Here is a 21,865-nt window from a genome sequence, read left to right as displayed (position 1 = left end):
AGAAGAAAGACAGTCCCTGCTCAAAGAGCTTACAATCTAATAGACAAAAAATAAATAAAGTAATCAAATCAATTAATGTGAACAGGAAGGAAGAGAAGAGGGTAGGTGGAGGCGAGTGGTTACAAGTGGTTACGAGTCAAAAGCAATGTTAAAGAGGTGGGCTTTCAGTCTAGATTTAAAGGTGGCCAAGGATGGGGCAAGACGTAGGGGCTCAGGAAGTTTATTCCAGGCGTAGGGTGCAGCGAGACAGAAGGCGCGAAGTCTGGAGTTGGCAGTATTGGAGAAGGGAACAGATAAGAAGGATTTATCCATGGAGCGGAGTGCACGGGAAGGGGTGTAGGGAAGGACGAGTGTGGAGAGATACTGGGGAGCAGCAGAGTGAATACATTTATAGGTTAGTAGAAAAAGTTTGAACAGGATGCGAAAACGGATAGGGAGCCAGTGAAGCGACTTGAGGAGAGGGGTAGTATGAGTAAAGCGACCCTGGCGGAAGATGAGACGGGCAGCAGAGTTTTGAACCGACTGGAGAGGGGAGAGGTGACTAAGTGGGAGGCCAGCAAGAAGCAGATTGCAGTAGTCTAAACGAGAGGTGACAAGGGTGTGGATGAGGGTTTTGGTAGAGTGCTCGGAAAGAAAGGGGCGGATTTTACGGATGTTGTAAAGAAAGAAACGACAGGTCTTGGCGGTCTGCTGGATATGAGCAGAGAAGGAGAGAGAAGAGTCAAAGATGACCCCAAGGTTTCGAGCTGAGGAGACAGGGAGAATGAGAGAGCCATCAACAGAAATAGAAAACGGGGGGAGCGGGGGGGTGGGTTTGGGGGGGAAAATGAGAAGCTCGGTTTTGGTCATATTTAATTTCAGGTGGCGTTGAGACATCCAGGCAGCAATGTCAGACAAGCACGCTGAAACTTTGGTTTGGATGCAAGGTGAGATATCAGGGGTAGAAAGGTAGATTTGGGAGTCATCAGCATAGAGATGGTAGGAAAAGCCATGGGATGAGATTAATGAACCAAGGGAAGAAGTGTAGATAGAAAAGAGGAGGGGACCAAGAACAGAACCCTGAGGTACGCCGACAGGCAGAGGGATAGAAGTAGAAGAGGATCCACCAGAGTGAACACTAAAGGTGCGGAGGGAGAGGTAGGAAGAGAACCAGGAAAGGACAGAGCCCTGGAATCCAAGTGAGGACAGGGTATCGAGAAGTATGCTGTGATCGACAGTGTCAAAAGCAGCGGAAAGATCAAGAAGAATGAGGATGGAATATTGACCTCTGGATTTAGCCAGTAATAGGTCATTGGAGACTTTAGTGAGCGCAGTTTCGGTTGAGTGGAGAGGGTGAAAACCAGATTGTAATGGGTCAAGAATAGATGTCTACTGTTGCTTGCATGGCTGGTGTGCTTAGTTTGATTGGGACTATGAGCTGGGGTCTAGATGCACAATGGGTATGCATTACTCTTCTTTTCTGTTATGATTCTGGAGTGCCTTTCGGATCATACGAGTCTCTTGTTTTATACTGTTTATTGTATTCTGCTTTGAAGGATTTTCCCTAAGCAGTTAATCAAATGAAATAAACATGAACCTGAAACTGCCTAATGGTTAGCACAGTGGGCTGAGAACTTAGGGAACTGGGTTCAATTCCCAGTGTGGCTTCTTGTGACCCTGGGCAATTTACTTAACCCTCCACTGCCCCAGGTACAAAACTTAGATTGTAAACCCACTAGGGTCAGAGTATCTGCATATAATATATGTAAACCGCTTTGGATGTACCACAGAAAGGCAGTATATCAAATCCATGACCCTTTACCCTTAACATTTGGTAGGGACTCCAATCCCACCAACAGGCTGTATCTCCTTCAGCTTCATGCAGTTTTTGGGCCTCCTATAGCACAAGCCCCAAGGTAATTTCTCTGTTTGAACCCCCTAACACTGGTCCTGACCCTATCGGGATAGGATGATATTACAAACACTGCAAAAGCAGGAAAACTAAACCTCCACTTAATTAAAATTAACAGAAAAAAAAAAAAGTAGGAGAACAAGTCAATATTAAACAGCTTTGTAACACTTCAACGTGTCCGTAGTCACATTTCTTTTTGAGAGCAGAAACAGCCCTGAACTATGAAGCAAAACCCAATAAAATGTAGGTTTACCTAGCATGCTGCCAGCTATTAGGATGTCAAAGAGTGTGTCGGCATAGCGACGGTAATCTAGTCTTGAGCCTGTTGTGTCCAGAAACTTAGCTATTGCCTCCAGATCATTACCAGCGTCATTGAGTCCTTGGATAATTGTGTCCCTGAAGACTGTGGGCTCGAATTTCTCTTTTTCATCTGGAAGAAAACAGCTTAAGTCATCCACTAGCATTTACAAGTCGCTGAATGCAGCTGCTAATAAGAGCTTCCTTGTGATAAAATAACAATCCAGAACGCTACAAAATGTACAGATCATTAGTACTATACTATGTGCAAGGGAAATGCTGTCAGCACTTCACGTTTTCCAAGAATATACCAGTAAATCAACATGTCTGCAGTACAAATGGTTATAATAGTTTAACAAAAGCAGGACAAGATAAGGATCTCTAGTTTTTTAAACATTTTTACTTTATAACATTTTTATTGATGACACTCATACAAATTAACATTACAAAACTCAGCTTCATAACTTCACATCAACATAACCAGAATAGTTCCACAAAGCATATCATCAGTCATCATATTTCTCCATTAATACCTTTCCATACCTACAAAGGTTAGGAATTAGTTATAGCCAAACAGTATTGTCATATTCACTCCCAGCCCCAACCTATAAAGAGCCTACCCATATCCCTACCTCCTTAACACTCCCGCCCCCCCCCCCCCCCTATTAAGTAACCCCCACCCCACCCCCCTTTTATTATCCATTCCAGGTGGTCTCCAGCATACCACTGGTTGAATTGAAAAATAATAGCTTTCAGACAGAACCCATAGCTTAGCTTGTTGATAATGGAGCTAAAATCCTGGCAAATAGACTGGCCAAAGTTTTACCTTTATTAGTAGCGAAACCACAAGTAGGATTTGTTAGAGAATGATCAGTAGCCCGCAACCTGAGAAAGATCCTGTTGGCCTTGGAGGAAATACATAGAGACTCTCGGTCATCGCTTTTGATCAGTTTTGATGCAGAAAAAGCATTTGACCGCGTTGACTGGAGGTTTCTGTTTGCAATCTTAAAGGCTTTTGGGATTGAGGGATACTTTGGTGAAGCCATAAAGGCTCTATACCGAGTGCCAGTGGTGGAGGTAGCTGTTAATGGAATATACTCAGAGTCATTTCCGATAACTAGGGGTACGAGACAGGGCTGTCCTCTCTCGCCTCTTCTATTTGTGATGGTTTTGGATCCTCTGATTAGGGATGTTGTGACTACAAATTGGGCGGGAACATTTTAAAATTGCAGCCTTTGCGGATGACCTTTTGGTCATTTTGCAAAACTCCTGGACTTCCCTAGCAGCGTTATTGGAGATATTTACTGAATATGGGGACTACTCGGGCTTCTGTATTAATCTTGATAAATCTGAGGTTCAGCCCTTACATGTCTCGGCAGCCGAGTGGTCCCAAATCAATTGCCCCCTAAAAACAACACGGGTCGCATTTAAGTATCTTGGAATACAATTGCCTGGAGATCCGCGGAAGCTATATAAATTGAATGTAGACAAACTACTTTCTGGTACAAGGGAATTATTAGATCGTTGGGTGACACTGCCGATATCGCTCTTAGGCAGAATATCTTTGTTTAATATGCTTATATTTCCTAAGTGGCTCTACTGTTTTCAGACGATACCATTGTGCCTTACCAAGGGTGATTGGAAAAAATTGCTTAGCATGCTATCTAGATGCCTTTGGAATCGGAAAAGACCCCAAATCCATATGGAAAACATGTTAGATGGTTGGAATAGAGGGGGATTAGGTCTGCTGAACTTATGGTGGTACAATAGAGCCTGCCTACTCCGTCATTTGGGAGACTGGCTACTGGGGACTTCCCGCTATACTCCATTACAGATGGAAACTGAGTGGATGCGTCCGCTGCATCTCTCAGCAGGATAGAGTTGGGTTTTGGAGAATTATTACTATCCTATGCTGATGATATTATGTTGTTGCCAGTCCCAGCCTTACACCACGATTTGGGAAACTCTGTCATGGTTGGGATTAAGGCAGTGTTGTTTTTCTAGCAAAAAAGGTACTGGTACTCAAATGCTAGGCCACCCTTCAGGAGTGGGGTAATCACGGAGGGACCCACCCCATAAGAGCCAGGCCACCTGCAACCAATCATAGAATCTATGACAAGACAGAATTGGTGTTTAGAGCCTGAGCTCTTTCATTAAAACTTGGGTTCTTTGGGTCAATTTTAGCAGACAATGGAAAAGGTGCCGGTACTCAGTACCCCCAAGTACCCCCTCAAAAAAAGCCCTGGATTAAGGCATTACAGGACTGAGCATCAAACATATAAATGGCGAGTGACCGTACTCACCCGCAAATGCGCAGTAAAGACTTCCCTCTCTGTCCTGCCCCCGCGTCAATACGTGATGACGGGGCGGGTCAGAGAGGGAAACTGCGCAAAGGGGAGGGAGGGAACCGCCGACGTCGCTACCGCTCCCCCCCCCGAGGTCGCCGCTACCGCTCCCCCCACCCGGAGTTGCCGCCGCCGCCCCCCCTCCACCCAGCCCGAGCACTCTCTTCGGTATTGAACTTACATCGCCGACACGCAGCAGGCAGATCAGCTGAGCTCCCATCGGCCTTCCTTCCCTGCCTGTGCCCCGCCCTCGCCGACGTTACATCACACGAGGGTGGGACACAGGCAGAGAAGGAAGGCCAATGGGAGCTCTGCTGATCTGCATGCTGCGTTTCGGCGACGTAAGTTCAATAGTGGAGAGAGGGCCCGGGCCGGGTGGAGGGGTGGCGGCGGCGACTCCGGGGGGGGGGGGAGGACCGGCAGCGGCGACCTCGGGGGGGGGGGGGCCCTGCAGCGGCGAGGGGAGGGGGCCTTGGGAAAACCCCATACTAGCCCATTTTAACGGGCTGAACGGCTAGTTAAGTAATAAATTGAAGTTGAACCACCAAAAATCTAAAGTACTGTAGTTTAGAAATCAAGGTATTAAAATATCTACCTCTGATTTTGTCTACTGATATTCTGAAGATAGAAACAGAATCTAGGGTGTTGGGGTTTTTTTTCTTGATTCCTATGGACCAGATATTATTCAACTTTGGTGGACAACAGTCGTTAAAATGAGGCAGTTACGTTTAATAAGGTCTTTCTTTGATCAGCATGCTTATGCTCTGTTACTTCAAATGCTTATACTACCTCATTTGGATTATTGTAACGTCCTGTTTTTTGGCATGCTTTCTAAAAATCTTTAAAAACTGCAGTTGATACAGAACACAGCAGTAAGACTCATTTTAAAACTTAACAGATATAGCAGCATTACACCATACAATGGGAAATTACATGGCTCCCTATTAATGAGAGAAATTTAAAGCAGTTTGTTTAATTTTTCAAATTTTATATGGTACCACTTCAGAATTATTAATTGACTCATTGGACATTCTCTGTGTCTTCAAGATCAATTGATTTTATGCCCACCTTTTTATAAAAACGCCAGGTTTTTGAAAATAGTAAATTCCATATTTTCAGTATTGGGAGTATCATTGTGGAATTCTCTTCCTTTTTATATTAGGACTGCATATAACTATGCTACTTTTAGGAAGAAGGTGAAAACCTGTTTATTTCCTAAAAAAAGATACTAATGATTAGTAGGATTTTTTTTGTTATATTTGTAATTTGAACTAATTTTGTACTTCATCATCTATTTTGTACACCACATTAAACCCTAAAGTGGAGATACTAGCAGTTAACAAGTTAGTATTTGATTTGATTTGACTGCCCAAATGAAATAGCTATAAAATGGCTGGGTCTTGTAGCACCACGTTATTTATTTAACTTTGTTGGCTAATTCTCAAATAGAGTTTGGCATTAACCCCAGAATTCTATATATTTCATTCAAAATTGCGTGCACAAATTTGGGGGCATGCTCAATTTCCATGCGCAATTTAAAATAACAAAACAATTAGCACCAATAATTGGGAGCTCATAATCAATTAGTGGCGCTAATCAGCAACAATGTGAATTTATGTGCGCATATTGCTAGGCACTATTCTATAAAGATGTGCGTGTAAATTCTTATGCACTAATCTGAAAAGGACTCGTGGTCATGGAAAGGGCATGGGCATTCTAAGATTTTGCACGCACTGTTATATAACACGCCTGATCCGCGTCTAATTTAGATGTGGGGATTTACTCCAGGTTTCAGTTGGTGTAAATCCTCATGCACCAAAATCCAAGCGTATTGTATAACAATGCGCATAACATAATTGGCTTGTTTTTAACAGCACTTAATAAGCAATAATGAGCACTAATTGGCAATAATTAGAATTTACATACACATTTCGCTAAGCATATTCTGTAACGCACAGCGCCAGCAAGCCCAACCCCCCCCCCCCCCCCCCCACCTGGTGGTCTAGTGGCCCCTCTCCTCCCTTTAAGGCTGTGAAGCCTCACCCAGCGCATCCCAGGATACACTGGGAAGGGCTAGGCACTGTTATTTTGAATGTGGCACTGAAGAGAAGGGAGTGTGCTACTCCCTACTCCACCGCAAAGGTAGGGGGGAGAGGGGGCTGCTAGACCATCAGGTGGAGGGGTTTGGCTTGATCCACCAGAGCCTTATTTTTTGGGTGTGAGGGGAGGCTAGGGAGCTGGAGATTCTTAGGCAAATACAATTTCAAAATAGTATTTTTCTCAACCTCTGAATGGAAGGTCACTAATAAAGTGGCCTGTTCTGTGTGGCATTGAAGTGTTTTAGGCCTCGATAGTGATGTTACTAAAGAATGTCCATTGCAATGCCCGAGTCCCTGCAATCCTCTGGGAACACAGAGGCAGTGGGATGGTAGGAATATTATGGGCACCTACACGATTAGCACACGCTAATGCTTAGTGCGTGCTAATAACACTAACATGGCTTAGTAAACAGGGCCATAGATTCAATAAATGGTGCCCAAAATTTGCTGCCGAAAAAAATCTGTGCAGAGCAGAGTTCTGTGCCAAACTTTGGGCCAACTGAAACCTGGTGTAAAACCTGGCAGGTAATTTAGGCACTGATCCCCAGTATGCAGTAATACTGCACGCATCTTTAGTGAATGTCTCGGATAAGAACCGATGACCAGAATGTTTAGAGGAACAATCCGGACAATGCTGCTGAAGATTTCTACAGACCACTTTGGAGTTATCCGGACAGTGCTGGGGCAGAGTAAGGGTTACCAAAGGTCCACGTTACCAAAGGTCCATAAAACTCTTATGAACCCCCCAGGGCGCCCGATTTTATTGGGGCATGGGTCTCTACTTGAACCACTGTCGATACTTTTTTAAGGCCTCTGGTTTCCTCTGGGCATTCTTACATTAAAGACTCCACCCACTTTATGAGATGTCTGGAGGAATGGGATGGACCTTTACATGAATGCCTGCTGGTGACTTTGGACGTGGTATCCCTGTATACTGTCATCCCACAAGATGAAGCGTTGAGTGTTATTGAACAGGCTCTAGGACAACATATAATGAATAACAATTTGACTGCTTTTGTAGTGAGGATTGCATCCCTTGCAATGAAGAAGAACTTTTTTCAATTTGATGGGAGAATCTTTCAACAAAACTTGGGAGTTGCGATGGGAGCCATGATGGCGCCATCTGTGGCAACTTATTTATGACCTATTTTGAAGACAGATTTGTGTACCCCTGTGGTTTTAAGGACCATATTACAATTTGGGTATGTTTTATAGATGACATCTTTCTACTCTGGCATGGGGATGTGCAGATTTTGCAGCAATTTGTGGGATATTTGAACTTATGCCACCCAAAGATTAAATTTACGATGCAGAATAACCACACATCCATTACCTATTTGGATGTACTGGTCTTGAAAGATGACACTTCATTTAATACCACAGTATACCGCAAACAAATAGATGTTAACACACTTCTGGAATTTTCAAGCTATCACCCCAAGGCTCTGAAAGAAAGTGTGCCCTTCTCGCAATTGCTTCGGTACCGACGGTTGTGCTCACAGGAAGATTTTTGACATCAGGCCAAAGACCTGTGTCAGAGGCTTATATCTCGAGAATACCCTAGCAAAGTAGTTTCTACAGCATACCGCCGTGTGAAATATAATCACAGGGATCTGTTGTTACAGATTAAGGTAAATGGTACAGCTGAAGAAGAAGATGTTGTGACGTGTGTGTTGAAGTTCACTGTACAGGCTGCTGCAGTTTCAAGAATTATAATGCATACCCCCACCCTCCCACTCTGTCAGACTGTCAAAGTAATGCTTTGATGTTTCTCTTATATATACTACCTGCTACCACATTTGCTTATTTCCGATCTGACGAAGAAGGGCAACCTTCGAAAGCTAATCAAGAAATGTATTAAGTTATGTCCAATAAAAAAAGGTATCATCTTATTTTCTTTTCCATGTTTTATTTTGTTTGATTTCTATTGATAACCTTTAAGAGTGGACTAACACGGCTACCACACCTCTCTACTTAAGAATTATAAGGAAACACTGGCATGCAAATCTCTCTCATGAATATACATTGTGGATATCCTGGAAACCTGACTTCCTGGGATGCCTCCAGGACCAGGTTTGGGAACCACAGCATTATGCCCCTTCTGTTCAGAAGGGTAAATATTAAAAATTTGTCTTACCCCTCTTCCTGGTTTTAAACCTCTGGCCTGTTAGCACTGGTTTTGGATGCTTATTCATAAAATTTCTGAAAGAGACAAACAATAAAAAACATATTTCATGGGAATTATGTAATAATACATATATACAGCCCTACAGTGTATCATCAATTCAACTTCAGATTTTAAAAAGAAGCAGGTGCTACCTGGGGCACAAATCCCTAGTATATGTCTGTGCAGTGTTTAACCAATCAGTCAGATCCATTTAGATCAGTAACTGGCACCAGAAGCTATCAATGAATATTTGACAACTAGTAATCTGCCAACACTTAACCCAGTCCAGGTAGCTGAATTGGATAAAATGATAACATCAATAGAGATTCAAAAAGTTATTAAGGGGATACCCTCTCACAAATCACCTGGTCTTGACGGTCTTTCTAATGAGTTCTATAAGAAATTTGCTTTAGAACTTGTTGCACTGCTTACAGATTTACTTTATCAAATTAGAACTGAAGGGCTACTATCCGCTTCGATGATGGAGGCCTGGATTGCTGTAATACCAAAACCAGACATACTGAATGTACCTCATATCGCCCTATATCCATTTTGAATGCTGATGTTAAAATCTTAGCAAACGTTTTAGCAAATCGCTTATCAGCTATCTTACCAACTCTTATACACCCAGACCAGGTGGCTTTTGTGCCACAGAGGCAAGCCATGGACAATATTAGATGAGTAGTGGACTTAATGTACCTGACCAGAAGAGACCAGGTGCCGATGTGCCTCCTAGGTCTGGATGCAGAGAAGGCTTTTGATAGGGTGCATTGGCCTTTTCTGTATCGGGTTTTGGAAGAGCTTGGGATAGGGCCTTTGTTCTTTAGGTGGATTAGGGCTTTTTATAGTTCTCCTAAGGCTTGTGTGCAAATCAATGGGGGGAATTCTGAGATGTTTACATTAAAGCGGGGTACTCGTCAGGGATGCCCGCTGTCTCCACTGCTTTTTGCAATGGTTATGGAGCCCTTTGCGGCAAATGTACGTGCGAACCTAGATATATCAGGTGTTAATATAGGGGAGAGAAAGCACAAAATGGCACTCTTTGCCGACGATGTGTTGTTAACTGTAACGCATCCGATTACCATTCCCAAATCTCTTGCGCACTGTAGATGACTATTCAGTGGTATCTCGATTCAAAATTAACATGACTAAGTCAGAGGCCCTTAATGTCACTTTGCCATCAAGGTATACTGCAGGACTCATTTTCATTTCGCTGGGCAGCAAAAGGAATCCATTACTTGGGAGCCATGTTGACCCCATGTTTCTCAGATTTGTATTCCGCAAATTACCCAGGTGTGCTTAGAGCACTAGTCCGGGACCTGGAGAGATGGGAGGATCTGACGTTGTACTGGTTTGGTAGAATAGCCATGATTAAAATGAACATATTACCCCGTCTCCTGTACTTGTTCCAGATACTCTCACTGCAGATACCAAGGAGGACTCTTTCTACTCTGCAAGACCACATAATGCATTTCATATGGGCAGGAAAGTGCCTGCGACTCCCTCGGTCATTCTTATACCAAGACAGGAAAAAGGGCGGGATAGGAGTTCCAAATATTTACTGGTATTATAGGATGGCTCAGGCGCGTGCAGCAATAGAGCTCTTGCCCCCTTCTCTCCCTCCCATCCATGTGCAGCATATGAACCCCCCTCCCCTCCCATCCATGCACAGCATATAAACTCCCCTCCCTGGCCTGCCTTATGCCCTGGTGGTCTAGGGACCTCTTTGGGGCAGGAAAGAACCTCATTCTTTCCTGCCCACTGCTGCTGCTTCTTTAAAATGGCTGCCAAGATTTCAAGCGGTGGCCTCGTAAGACTTCCACAGAAGTCTCATGAGGCCGCTGCCTGAAGTCTTGGAAGCCATTTTAAAGAAGCAGCAGCGGGCAGGAAAGAGTGGGGTTCTTTCCTGCCACAAAGAAGCCACTAAACCACCAGAGCGCGTTATGGTAGGTTCAGGTGGGGGAGAGAGAAGGCCCGCCCACCGGCCAACCCATCTGTCCATCCACCCGCTTGCCAGCCAGCCAGCCCATCTGTCCAGAAACCCAGACAAACGAGCAGACTCATAAGAACTGTCTGGACCCCGCAACAGTCCGCTGAAAAAAGAGGACATGTCTGGGGGAATTTAGATGTATGGTAACTCTACGTCTGTGGACCCAGGAACCAAGACTGTTAGGCTCAACCAAGCTGTGCGGCCTCACCCTGCACTGCTGGGAGCTAGAACAGGGACCAATCAACACCTGCCCAAACAACCTATCATCTCATGGAGGTAGAAAATACCAACGTTTTTCATTGAGCACCAACCCCCTTATACTGGTGATGTCGCTGGAAAAGATCAGTTTCTCTAACTCCATCTGTTAAGGGGGATAACAACCCAATAGTTCAGGATGGTACAGACCAAACACTAAAGAACAAACCTCTTAAGTGAAGGAGAAGGAAAAAAAACCAGTCAGGTTCCAACATCTGTACTTCACTGCAAAGGTTAATTCTTCTAGTTCCAAACAATAATAAATTTGAAATCTAGAACATGAGACCTTCTAGAGAGCATGGCAAACTAAAAAATTACAATATTAATTTTGTATTATTATTATTTTGCAACTTAACCCTTGTGTTCCCTTTTTTGGTTTCACCACTTAAGACTTACTCTGTGTTCTTCCTGCCTGAGTCTAATGCAGTTGACATTCACACCCTTAGTGGCCACCATCTCCTCGATAACCAAGGATTCTTGTATATCTGAAATTTTGGCTGCAAAATGCTGCAAGAATATTTCAGTAATCAACCCAAATAAATCCTTCCAATTCCTTGGAATCCCCAGTGGATTTATCTAGATCATTCACAATTTTAAATAATTCTTTAAGGCAATTACCTACCAACTTTATCTTACCTGATCTACAATTGTTCTTTTGCAAAACTTTGCAGAGTGGTGGCAATGTATCAAATTAGACTCAAGCCAGGATTTCTGAACTCTATTTCAGTACTCAAAAAGCCAGAATGAAATAATGACACTAATTTCCTAACCCTTAAATATTTATTTCTGGGCCCTGGTAAAAGGTGAGTCTCTTTTAGGGACTGATTCCTTTGAACCTTAATCACCTGAACTCACATTCACATTTTCCAAGACAGTTAATATCCTGCTTATAATCGAACGAGAAAAACGCCCAAGTTCCGACCTAAATCGGGAGATGGACGTTTATCTCACAAAAACGAATAACGATGTATAATCGAAAGCCGAACTTGAACGTTTTCAACTGCACTCCATCGCGGAAGCGTACAAAGTTGACGGGGGCGTGTCAGAGGCGTGGTGAAGGCGGGACTGGGGCATGGTTATCACCTGAACAGAGATGGGCGCCTTTCGCCGATAATTGAAAAAAAGTATGCGTTTGTAGCTAGAATTTAGGGCACTTTTCCTGGACCCTGTTTTTTCACGAATAAGGCCCCAAAAAGTGCCCTAAATGACCAGATTACCACCAGAGGGAATCGGGGATGACCTCCCCTGACTCCCCCAGTGGTCACTAACCCGCTCCCACCACAAAAAATGATGTTTATTTTCACCCTCAAATGTCATACCCACCTCCCTGGCAGCAGTATGCAGGTCCCTGGAGCAGTTGTTAGGGGGTGCAGTGGACTTCAGGCAGGTGGACCCAGGCCCATCCCCCCCTACCTGTTACAATTGTGCTGCTTAATGCTTAGTCGTCCAACCCCCCCAAACCCACTGTACCCACGTGTAGGTGCCCCCCTTCACCCCTTAGGACTATAGTAATGGTGTAGACTTGTGGGCAGTGGGTTTTGAGGGGGATTTGGGGGGCTCAATACACAAGTGAAGGGTGCTATGCACCTGGGAGCTCTTTTACCTTTTTTTTTTGTTTTTGTAAAAGTGCCCCCTAGGGTGCCCGGTTGGTGTCCTGGCATGTGAGGGAGACCAGTGCACTACGAATCCTGGACCCTCCCACGAACAAATGCCTTGGATTTATTAGTTTTTGAGCTGGGCGCTTTCGTTTTCCATTATCGCTGAAAAGCAAAAACGCCTAGCTCACAAATTGTCGAATAAAACATGGACGTCTATTTTTTTCGAAAATACGGTTCGGTCCGCCCCTTCACGGACCCGTTCTCGGAGATAAACGCCCATGGAGATAGACGTTTTCGTTCGATTATGCCCCTCTATGTCTGTTTCTTGCGTATTCCCTAGTATCTGATGCATAATCCTCTTTGGGATCTGCTCCTTCTTTACAAAGCTCCCAGCAAAACTAAATATAACAGAAAAAGATATGTCCAGCCTAAAGATTCCACTTTCATGGAAAATCCCATGAAATTAGTGAATCAGATGAGGTAAATACCAAATACATAGCCCTATGTTACATAGAATGTTTAGGTGGGAATTTGAACACTCAGGATGGGATGTTCACAGTTCCCCCAGTATTTTACAAAACGCTCTGTTGATCATGGGGTTTTATGTAAAATATACATAAGGATGCCAGCAAATACACATGCATTTACCAATACGTACAGTTGGAGTAGCCATTTCAGAAAACAACATACAATCAAAAAAAAAAAAGAGAGAGAGAACATCACTTTAGGCTTTCTAAAAGTAAGGAGCAGTAAATTCATGTGCAGGGACCAGTCTTGAGAATTAACCGTGTATTTCCCAGTGTTGGATTTTGCTAAGCTGCAAGTAAATGAGGAGTCAAGTGAAAGAACTTTTTTTAAATTGATGTTTGAGCTGCTGTTAGACACCACTGAAGTAAGTATAATTGTTTCCTCAGCCACTGATGGAGATTCAAGGTCCAAACAAGCAGGTAGCTGACCCTTATGTGTGCTTCAGAAAGGGTACAATAGCCAGTATGGAACGTTTCTAAAATATATGTGCATTCCTATTGTAAAATGGAAACAGAGAATGTTGAGATGGGAATTGAGACGTCCAGGTTGGGACATGCACAATTCCTCTGTTTTTTTTTTTTTTACAAAAGTCTTTCCTAAACATGGAGCTGTCTGTAAGATGTCTAGAAGGCCACTGACAAAGACAAGGGTATTTGGCAACACGTTCAGCAGGAGCAGTGATTTTAAAAAAAATGCACTTGGGGAAAAAGAGCGCCCTGCTCTTCCCAATATATATCTCTGCAGCTTTTTTTAAATAGCTGCTCTTGAAAACTAAGAATCCGTTAAGAACATAAGAATAGCCATACTGGGTCAGACCAATGGTCCATCTAGTCCAGTATTCTGTTTTCCAAACAGTGGCCAAGCCAGGTCACAAGAACCTGGCAGGAACCCAAATCGTGGCAACACTCCAAACTACAAATCCAGGGCAAGCAGGATGCTAGGAATTATTAGGAAAGGGATGGTGAATAAGACTGAAAATACTATATTGCCTTTGTATCGCTCACTGTGCATCCGCACCTTGAGCACTGCATTCAGTTCTGGTCGTCATATCTGATAAAAGATATAGCAGAATTAGAAAAGTTTCAAAGAAGAGTGAACAAAGTGATAAAGAGGACGGAACGCCTCTCATATGAGGAAAGGTTAAAGAGGTTAGGGCTCTTCAGCTTGGAAAAGAGACGGCTGAGGGGGGATATGATTGAAGTCTACAAAATCCTGAGTGGTATAGAACGAGTAGGAGTGAACAATTTTTTACTCATTCCAAAAGTAAAAAGACTAGGGGAAGTTACATGTATTTAAAACAAATAGGAGGAACTATTTTTTCACTCAAAGAATAGTTAAGCTCTGGAACTCTTTGCCAGAGGATGCAGTAACAGCGGTTAATGTATCTGGGTTTAAAAAAGGTTTGGACAAGTTCTTGGAGGAAAAGTCCATAGTCTGCTATTGAAAGAGAGATGGAGAAGCTATGTGGCCCCCTTCCTTCTTGTACTGCTTCAGGAGTGAGGAGTCAGGGGGGGTGCATCCAGCCGCCAATGCCGGTACTCCTCAAGCATGCTCAGTTCATGCATGAATTTGGGGAGTGCAAGCATCGGTGGCTGGAGGCATGCCGCTGACTTCCTCCTTCCTGATGCAGTACGAGGAAGAAGGGGGCGGTGACTGAGGCCGTAGATTTCTTGGCTTGCCGGGCTTCAGCCTGAGCCCAAAGGGGGGGGGGGGGCCCATCTCCCCCCCCCCCCCCCCATGGTTATGCCACTGATTAAAGGTACAATATCCTCCAGATCCAACTCTCTCCTTCCCTCCCCTCTACCCCCAGGTCCATTATCTCTCTCTCTTCTCTCTCTCCCAACTACCCCTCCCGTCCAACAACTCTCTATTTTTCTTCCTTCCCTACATCCTTTCTACCCAGGTCCATTATCACTCTCTCTCTCCTCCTTCCATCTCTCTCTCTGACTTCTCCCTCCACCCCCTCAGGTCCATTATCTTTCTCTCTTCCCTCTCCCAACCCTCTCCCCATATCAATTACCTCTCTCTTCCAACCCCCCCCCCCCACCCCCAGTCGAACAATTCTCTTTCTTTCTTCCCTGCACCCTCTCCACCCAGGTCCATTATCTCTTTCTCCTCTCCCACTGAGCCCAATATCTCTCCCTCTCTCTCTCCCTCCACTGCCCTCCCTCCATCCTTCTCTCCCTCAGTTCAGCTTCTCTCCCATTTTCCCCCCTTCCCCCCTGCACAGTATAGCATCCCTCCCTCCCCTTCTGGTCCTGCCTGCAGTTTTCTCTCAATTCCCCCCTTCCCTCTCCACATGCTCTGGCATCTCTGCCTTCCCTCTCCCCAACATGGACCAGCATCTCTCCTTTCCCATCCTTACTCACCCACGGCTCTCTCAGGTTCACCCCTCCCCCCCAGATGTATATTTTCAAATCCAAGGCAGTCTTTGACCCTGCAGTGCCAGTAGTAGTCCTACTCAAAGGCTGCATGCGGCCTACACCAGGCCTTTCCCTCTGACTCATCTCACCCTTCTGAAAACAGGAAGTTGTGTCAGAAGGGGGTGGGATGGGTCATAGGTAAAGGCCCAGTGCAGGCAGCCTTTAAGTAGTGGTGCCACTGGCGCTGCAGGGCCAAAGACTTTCTTGGATTTGAAAAGGTTCACGGGGGGTGGGGGGAGAATCTGAGACAGATGTGAGCGGGTACGGAAGGAGAGGGAGAGATGCCGAACCATGCACAGTGGGAGGAGGTGCGGGAGGGAGGCAGAAGATGGTCAGCTATTCTTAATCACAATTAAATTTTAAATCATAATTAATAACAAATTAATCACTGTGGTAATCGCAATTAATGTGCAGCCTTAATATTTACACATGGAGATCCACAGGGTGCAGATATCTCAAAGGGGTATGGTGGGGGTGTGGTCTGGGTGGGGCTTGGGCAAGACAAAAATTCTTATTTTACAAGGAATACACATATACGGGAAAGAATTTCCCCTTTGGGTTTTACAGCAGCTCAGATATATGCACAGGAATTTAAAAAGCTCTTGTTTCAGCCAGGGATTGACATGTGGGTTTAAGAGAGTTATTTTCATCAAGCCTCAATTATTTATTTCTGCCTCCAAAATGAAACCAAATTAAAATTGTGGCCTCACTATTTAATTAGCAGCACTTATAGGTGTAGATTTCTAAAATGGGGCAGTTACATGTTGAAGCTGCCTGGACTGCGCTGTTCATTTATCCACATGTTTCTAAAATGGCTGCTCTCGCTGCACGTGCCAGCAAAGCCTTTTATAATATACCATCAATATTAAGTTCTGTACATCTTCACCTGGGCATCTCAATTCTGATCTACATGTTTGATGTAAAATTGGGTCCATGAGACCTATGGCACTCATTCGTGAAGTAGATGGAGGACTCAAAATGACCAAAAAAAAATCCATCTGCCCAAAAAAATCTAAATTGTGATTTTCAAAAGGCAGAATTTGGACATTTTACATTGCAGCTTGTCCAAGTAGCAATGGGGCATGTTGTAGGTGTGTCTTGGGTGGGACCTAGGGTGGGTCCAAAATTAGGATGTCTTTCAGCAATAATGGGAGAAATGTTCAAGGCAAAAGAGAAGAATGTTTTTATCTAGACCTGTTTGAATCATGTCCAGGGTACAAAAGGGTGCCCTAATTGAACAACTGACTGCTGGAAGGATAAAGGTATGACCCATCCTTCATCTCCCAGTGGTTACTGACACCCTCCCATTCCCCTAAGAAGTGAAAGAGACAGTGGGTACCAGCTCTTTAACAGGTTCAGGTATTACAGCCATTCCTAACAGAGCAGCCAGGTGTAGCTTAGCGGTCAGTGAAGTGCACTTTGAACAATGGGACCCAGGTGTAACTCCCACTTTAACTCTCATTTCTCTACAGATATGTGAGCCCTCCTGGCACACAGAAATACCGACTGTACCTACATTTATAAGACACCTACAAGTGTGATGGCGAGAGGATTGTGAAAAATTACAAGAGGACCTTACGAGACTGGGAGACTGGGCGTCTAAATAGCAGATGACGTTTAATGTGAGCAAGTGCAAAGAGATGCATGTGGGAAAGAGGAACTCGAACTATAGCTACGTGATGCAAGATTATTAAACTGACTTGGGGAAAATCCACTGCTTATTTCTGGATAAGTAGCATAAAATGTATTGAGCTTTTTGGGGTCTTGCCAGGTATTTGTGACCTTGGATTGGTCACTGTTGGAAACAGGAATGCTGGGCTTGATGGACCTTCAGTCTTTCTCAGTGTGGCAATACTTAGTACTTATTGTAGTAGTTAACCTTTAGGTACAGTAGGTTTTTATCTGTTTCCTGGAGGGCTACGATAACATATAAAGGAATTAAGGTGAGATTTGTACCTGGGTCCTGTTGTTTAAGTCCACTGCATGGACCACTAGGCTGCCCCTCTGCTCCGCAGGGAAGTCTGTGTGGCCATTTTTGTATAAATGATGCCAGAGAGACGTTTTTGTGCCTGCTTTTTGGCATTCACATTTCAACGTTTCATTTGGAAAAGGGCTAATCATATTGGACATTTCAGTGCAAGATCATCCTTCTCACATTTTTTCAAACAGGAATCCTGATGTTTCTCCTGTTTGAAAATGGCTGTGAGATGGATGGGGGGGGGGGGGGGGGTTGGATGTCATGAGCAGGACATCTCAACTCCGACAAGGACGTTCATTTGAAAATGTCCCTTTATGTCTCTTTATAAAATAGTGGCTAAGTAGGTGCCTACTTGCCTCTTTAACCAAATGCTCTATTACAAAATTACCTTCTTAAAGAATATGCAGATGATGTAGAGAAAGTGGCCTCTGCTAATCCAGTCTTTCAAGAATGCCAAAATGCAAAGGGGCTTTCAGCAACTTTTTTCAACAGAATCATCATTCTATTTGAATAGAATCATACTATTTGACTGTGGCAATAAATACCATTTCCCCCTAAAAGTATTATGCACGAGCAATCTGATTTTCTTCTGGTGCCAAAATCATTTAACCCCCTATTTCAAACTATTTACTAATACAGCTTGCTAGTTATACAAGAGAACTGAAACCTATTATCTGCTGTACTGTACTATTCCCGAAGGCCTCAAATCACCAGCAAAAAGGTCCCTGGCACACACACGTGTTCATTTCTACATAATGGCTCTCATCTGCAGACAAACATAGTGAAATAAAGCCCACTTTTAGATGCTTAGCTCCTCTGCTCACAGTTTAATGAGTCCACATCTCTGAGTTCCTCTACAGAAGAGGTTCCTCTCTGCAAACAGAAGCTAATCTCTCTTCTTGAAGCAACTCCAGCAACTAATGTCTCTGCAAAGATATGTGGATTGAAAAGATTCCCAATAGATAACTGGAAAACAAGCAAGACTCACCAGATACAGCCAATTAAATGCAGCAGGATATGCGGGTTCTTCTCAGACAGTAGTTTGAGGGCGGGAGGGTTGGCTGCCTTCTATATTTAGCTTGAAATCTGCTGCACTCTAATCTGCTCCAGTGAGGCAGGGGCAGACTTTATAAGGGAATCATTATAGCACTGGCCCAAAGAGGGCAAAAGCACTGGCCAACAAGAACTGAATCGGCATGTTCCCAAGCACAAAGGCTCTGCAGCCCAGAAGAGGTTAACAAGTAGGAACCCTGCTTACTGAAAAATAAAACATCATTTCTACATTGCAAAATGTACTTTATGTTTGTCCCAGGTGTTGTTAGATTAGAAGCAGTTATAGAATAGAAAACTCTCCCTGGCCTAATACCAAGAACTAATGAGGACATTACATTGGAAAATATAAAATTAAAAGCTGACACCAACTAAAAATGGTAACAACAAAACTGAGGAACTGCCTATAGCTATGTAAAGACAAATTAAAAAAAAATAATTAACAAGTTGTAAATATTTGACAGCCTTTTTTTTTTTTTAGAAGAGGTGGGGATTGGTAGGAGGGAGTGATACACTAGGCTATGTTTGGGGGAAGTGAAGGGTTAGGTATGGGTGGGACAGCTATTGAGTTTTCTTCCTTAACATTGAGACTCATTCAAAGTTTCCAAACTATTATATTTTTAACATATTTCTTTTAAAACAAATGTTGCGATTTATATTCAAAAACATTGCAAGCATTCCTGAAAGCATATCTCTGCATGTTGGGCTGGGGATGCAATGTGAAGAACTGTTTCAGAATAGAAAGTTTTAGAATCCAAATGGTTTCCAGTCATGGAGATCTGTCAGACTCATGGGAGACAAGGACAAATTTAACCACAGAGCAGACTAGGTTGCCACCACGAGCAGCAGCATCTAGGGGGCAGCAAAGAGCAGCTGAAATCAAAGCAAAACAAGAGGTCTGGACAGGCGCAAAGGACCATTTGGGTGTATTTTTACCTGCAGGCTGGGAGGGCCAGTTTTCAATATCCCATTTCACCAGGTAAAAGGCTTTTGGATATTGCTCAAAATGAGCTCTGAGTTTGCCAAAGGTAGTAAATGCGTAACTTGATAAGATGTCTATTCTCATCCATTATGGGGGGTACTTCTATACTTCGTGCTCGAATTTGCATTAGTTTTTGCGCAGTGCGCAGCAACATTCAATAGATGACCATTAATATTGTTTGGTCGTTTGGAGACATTGTTCTTGTTCTCTAAGGGGTCTTTTATTTAGGCGCGCTGGCGTTTTTATACATCCACAATTTGAATAAAGGACTTCCTGTGTGCCATTCTGGTTCATTAGCGTAGTCATTCCCACTCTTTTGTTCTCTGCCTGCATTTGTATGTTACTTGCAAGTATAAATGTACAGATCACTGGCACTTTCACTGGTATTGTACAGAATCATACAGAGAGAGTTAGTGACAGAGGCAGGGTTAAGAACTGAGACAGCCAGGGAGGGTAAAGTGACATAACTTCCCTAGAAGGTCCATGACTGAGGTAGGGACTAGAAATGTGGAGGAGTGGCCTAGTGGTTAGAGCACCGTCTTGCAATCCAGAAGTGGGCCGATTCAAATCCCACTGCTGCCCCTCGTGATCTTGGGCAAGTCACTTAACCCTCCATTGCCTCAGGTACAAACTTAGATTGTGAGCCCTCCTGGGACAGAGAAAATATCCAGATTACCTGAATGTAACTCACCTTGAACTACTACTGAAAAAGGTGTGAGCAACATCTAAATTAATAATTTATGTGTGTCAGAGGCAGCAAATTACCTGAGCACTATTCTGCAAGGGCATGCATAGGTGACATAGCTCAAACATGCAAGGGGGCATTCACATGGGTGGAGCATGAGCGGGGCTGCCACTGACACATGCTACTTACAGATTACTGTTAGTTGCAAGTGTCCTTGCTACAAGTAGCTTCTTACTCAGGAGGTGGGCTGGTCCCTGCATACCGAATCAGGGCCTGCTTTGCAACAGGTTCTCTAGACTTTAACTGCTTCAGTTCCTGCTGGCTGCATATCTTTATCTCAATTGTTTTGCTGTACTGCTCTGCCTACTAACCTAGACTGAAAAAAAAATCTCTCTGCCCAGGTCTCATAGTAGAAAGAAAGCAGGCATTTCAAACTGTCTATTGCCTTCCATACTGCTAACTCTTGGTGAGGTTTCTGAATTTCTTGACTAGAGAAATCCTCTGCAAGGTTATTTTACCACTGCCATTCATAGATAAGAGAGTAATTTTTAGACTTACAGCTGGTTTAAGTTATATTTAGAGATTGCATTTTAAAAAACTGCTGCATTTATATGGAATATTTGGATTTTAAAGGAAAAAAACTGGATTGCAAAACAATTTAGAAGCCTTTTAACTGATGTGGCAGCTCCTTGTGACTCTGGGCAAGTCACTTAACCCTCCATTGCCTGCCGCATTGAGCCTGCCATGAGTGGGAAAGCGCGGGGTACAAATGTAAAAAAAAAAAAATGTGCAGCCACTGCAAGTAACGTGGTGGCCAGGTCACCTTTAAATAATGTCCTGATACAGTGTCATACTTCCCCTTCCTTCTCCTCAGATCTAATCCACTAATCACAACCCCACCACCTACCATCTGATCATAGACATGACTCCGCTGTTAAGATACTTACCCCAAAATTGCTCATCTCCCAACAGTAGAACCAAAAGCCCTCATACAAGCCCGAAACTCCCCCCCCCCACCCCCACCCAGTAGACTCAACCTGCCCAGGACAGGCCCTGATACCTCACCCTCGACAGTATGCCTAGCCCCAACCCCCATGACAGAGACCAACCCCCCCCAAAAGTAAACCTGACCCCCAGCTCAAGCCCATAACCCCAGCACATAAAGGATGACCCACAATGCATAAAGCCTGCTTCCCTGAGTCCTACCCTCACCTTGATCCAGGTCAGCATTTGTGGTCCTGTGGTCCCGGGAGGCAGCCTTCCATCTCTGCTGCCACCTGGATTAGAGCCTGATTCCAAATGATGCCAATGAACCTTAGCAGTAGTCTCATGGTACTACCACTAGGGGTCATCCTTCCATATACAGAGATTCATTTCCTTGCTGTTCCTATATAGGTACCTTAGTAAACATTCACAATGTTCCTCAATAAAGTCAGAATCAGGTCCACCTGGCTGAAAACCCTAGTACACTTGTTCACATTCCAACTAATCAACATGACTTTCATTCAGTGTAATAACTGTTGTATATTAGTCCTAAGGCAGACCACCGTGAGGCTTAGGACTTGACCCATCTGTCT

At 43.9% G+C, this 21,865-nt stretch overlaps 1 protein-coding gene across 3 annotated transcripts in view; it reads right to left on the bottom strand.

Annotated features, from left to right (window-relative positions):
* The window catches only part of BZW2 (basic leucine zipper and W2 domains 2), a 148,260-nt gene that overhangs the window by 100,114 nt on the left and 26,281 nt on the right, over positions 1-21,865 (bottom strand). Inside the window, exons 1-3 of one of the 3 annotated variants that reach the window (XM_030189960.1) lie at positions 18,560-18,602; positions 8,770-8,834; positions 2,145-2,321 (exon numbers count right to left, since the gene is read on the bottom strand). In XM_030189960.1, coding sequence (XP_030045820.1) covers positions 2,145-2,321; positions 8,770-8,827 — 235 coding nt within the window. In that variant the 5' untranslated portion in view covers positions 8,828-8,834; positions 18,560-18,602. Of the gene's footprint in view, positions 1-2,144; positions 2,322-8,769; positions 8,835-14,048; positions 14,072-18,559; positions 18,603-21,865 lie in introns of those variants that run through there. The other 2 variants (XM_030189962.1, XM_030189961.1) reach the window with 2 other exon arrangements.

Source organism: Microcaecilia unicolor, chromosome 1 (genome assembly GCF_901765095.1).
Source record: "Microcaecilia unicolor chromosome 1, aMicUni1.1, whole genome shotgun sequence".
NCBI classification, from domain to species: Eukaryota; Metazoa; Chordata; class Amphibia; order Gymnophiona; family Siphonopidae; genus Microcaecilia; species Microcaecilia unicolor.
Note: the sequence above shows the minus strand (reverse complement) of the source record. Positions and strands in the feature narration are given on the sequence as shown.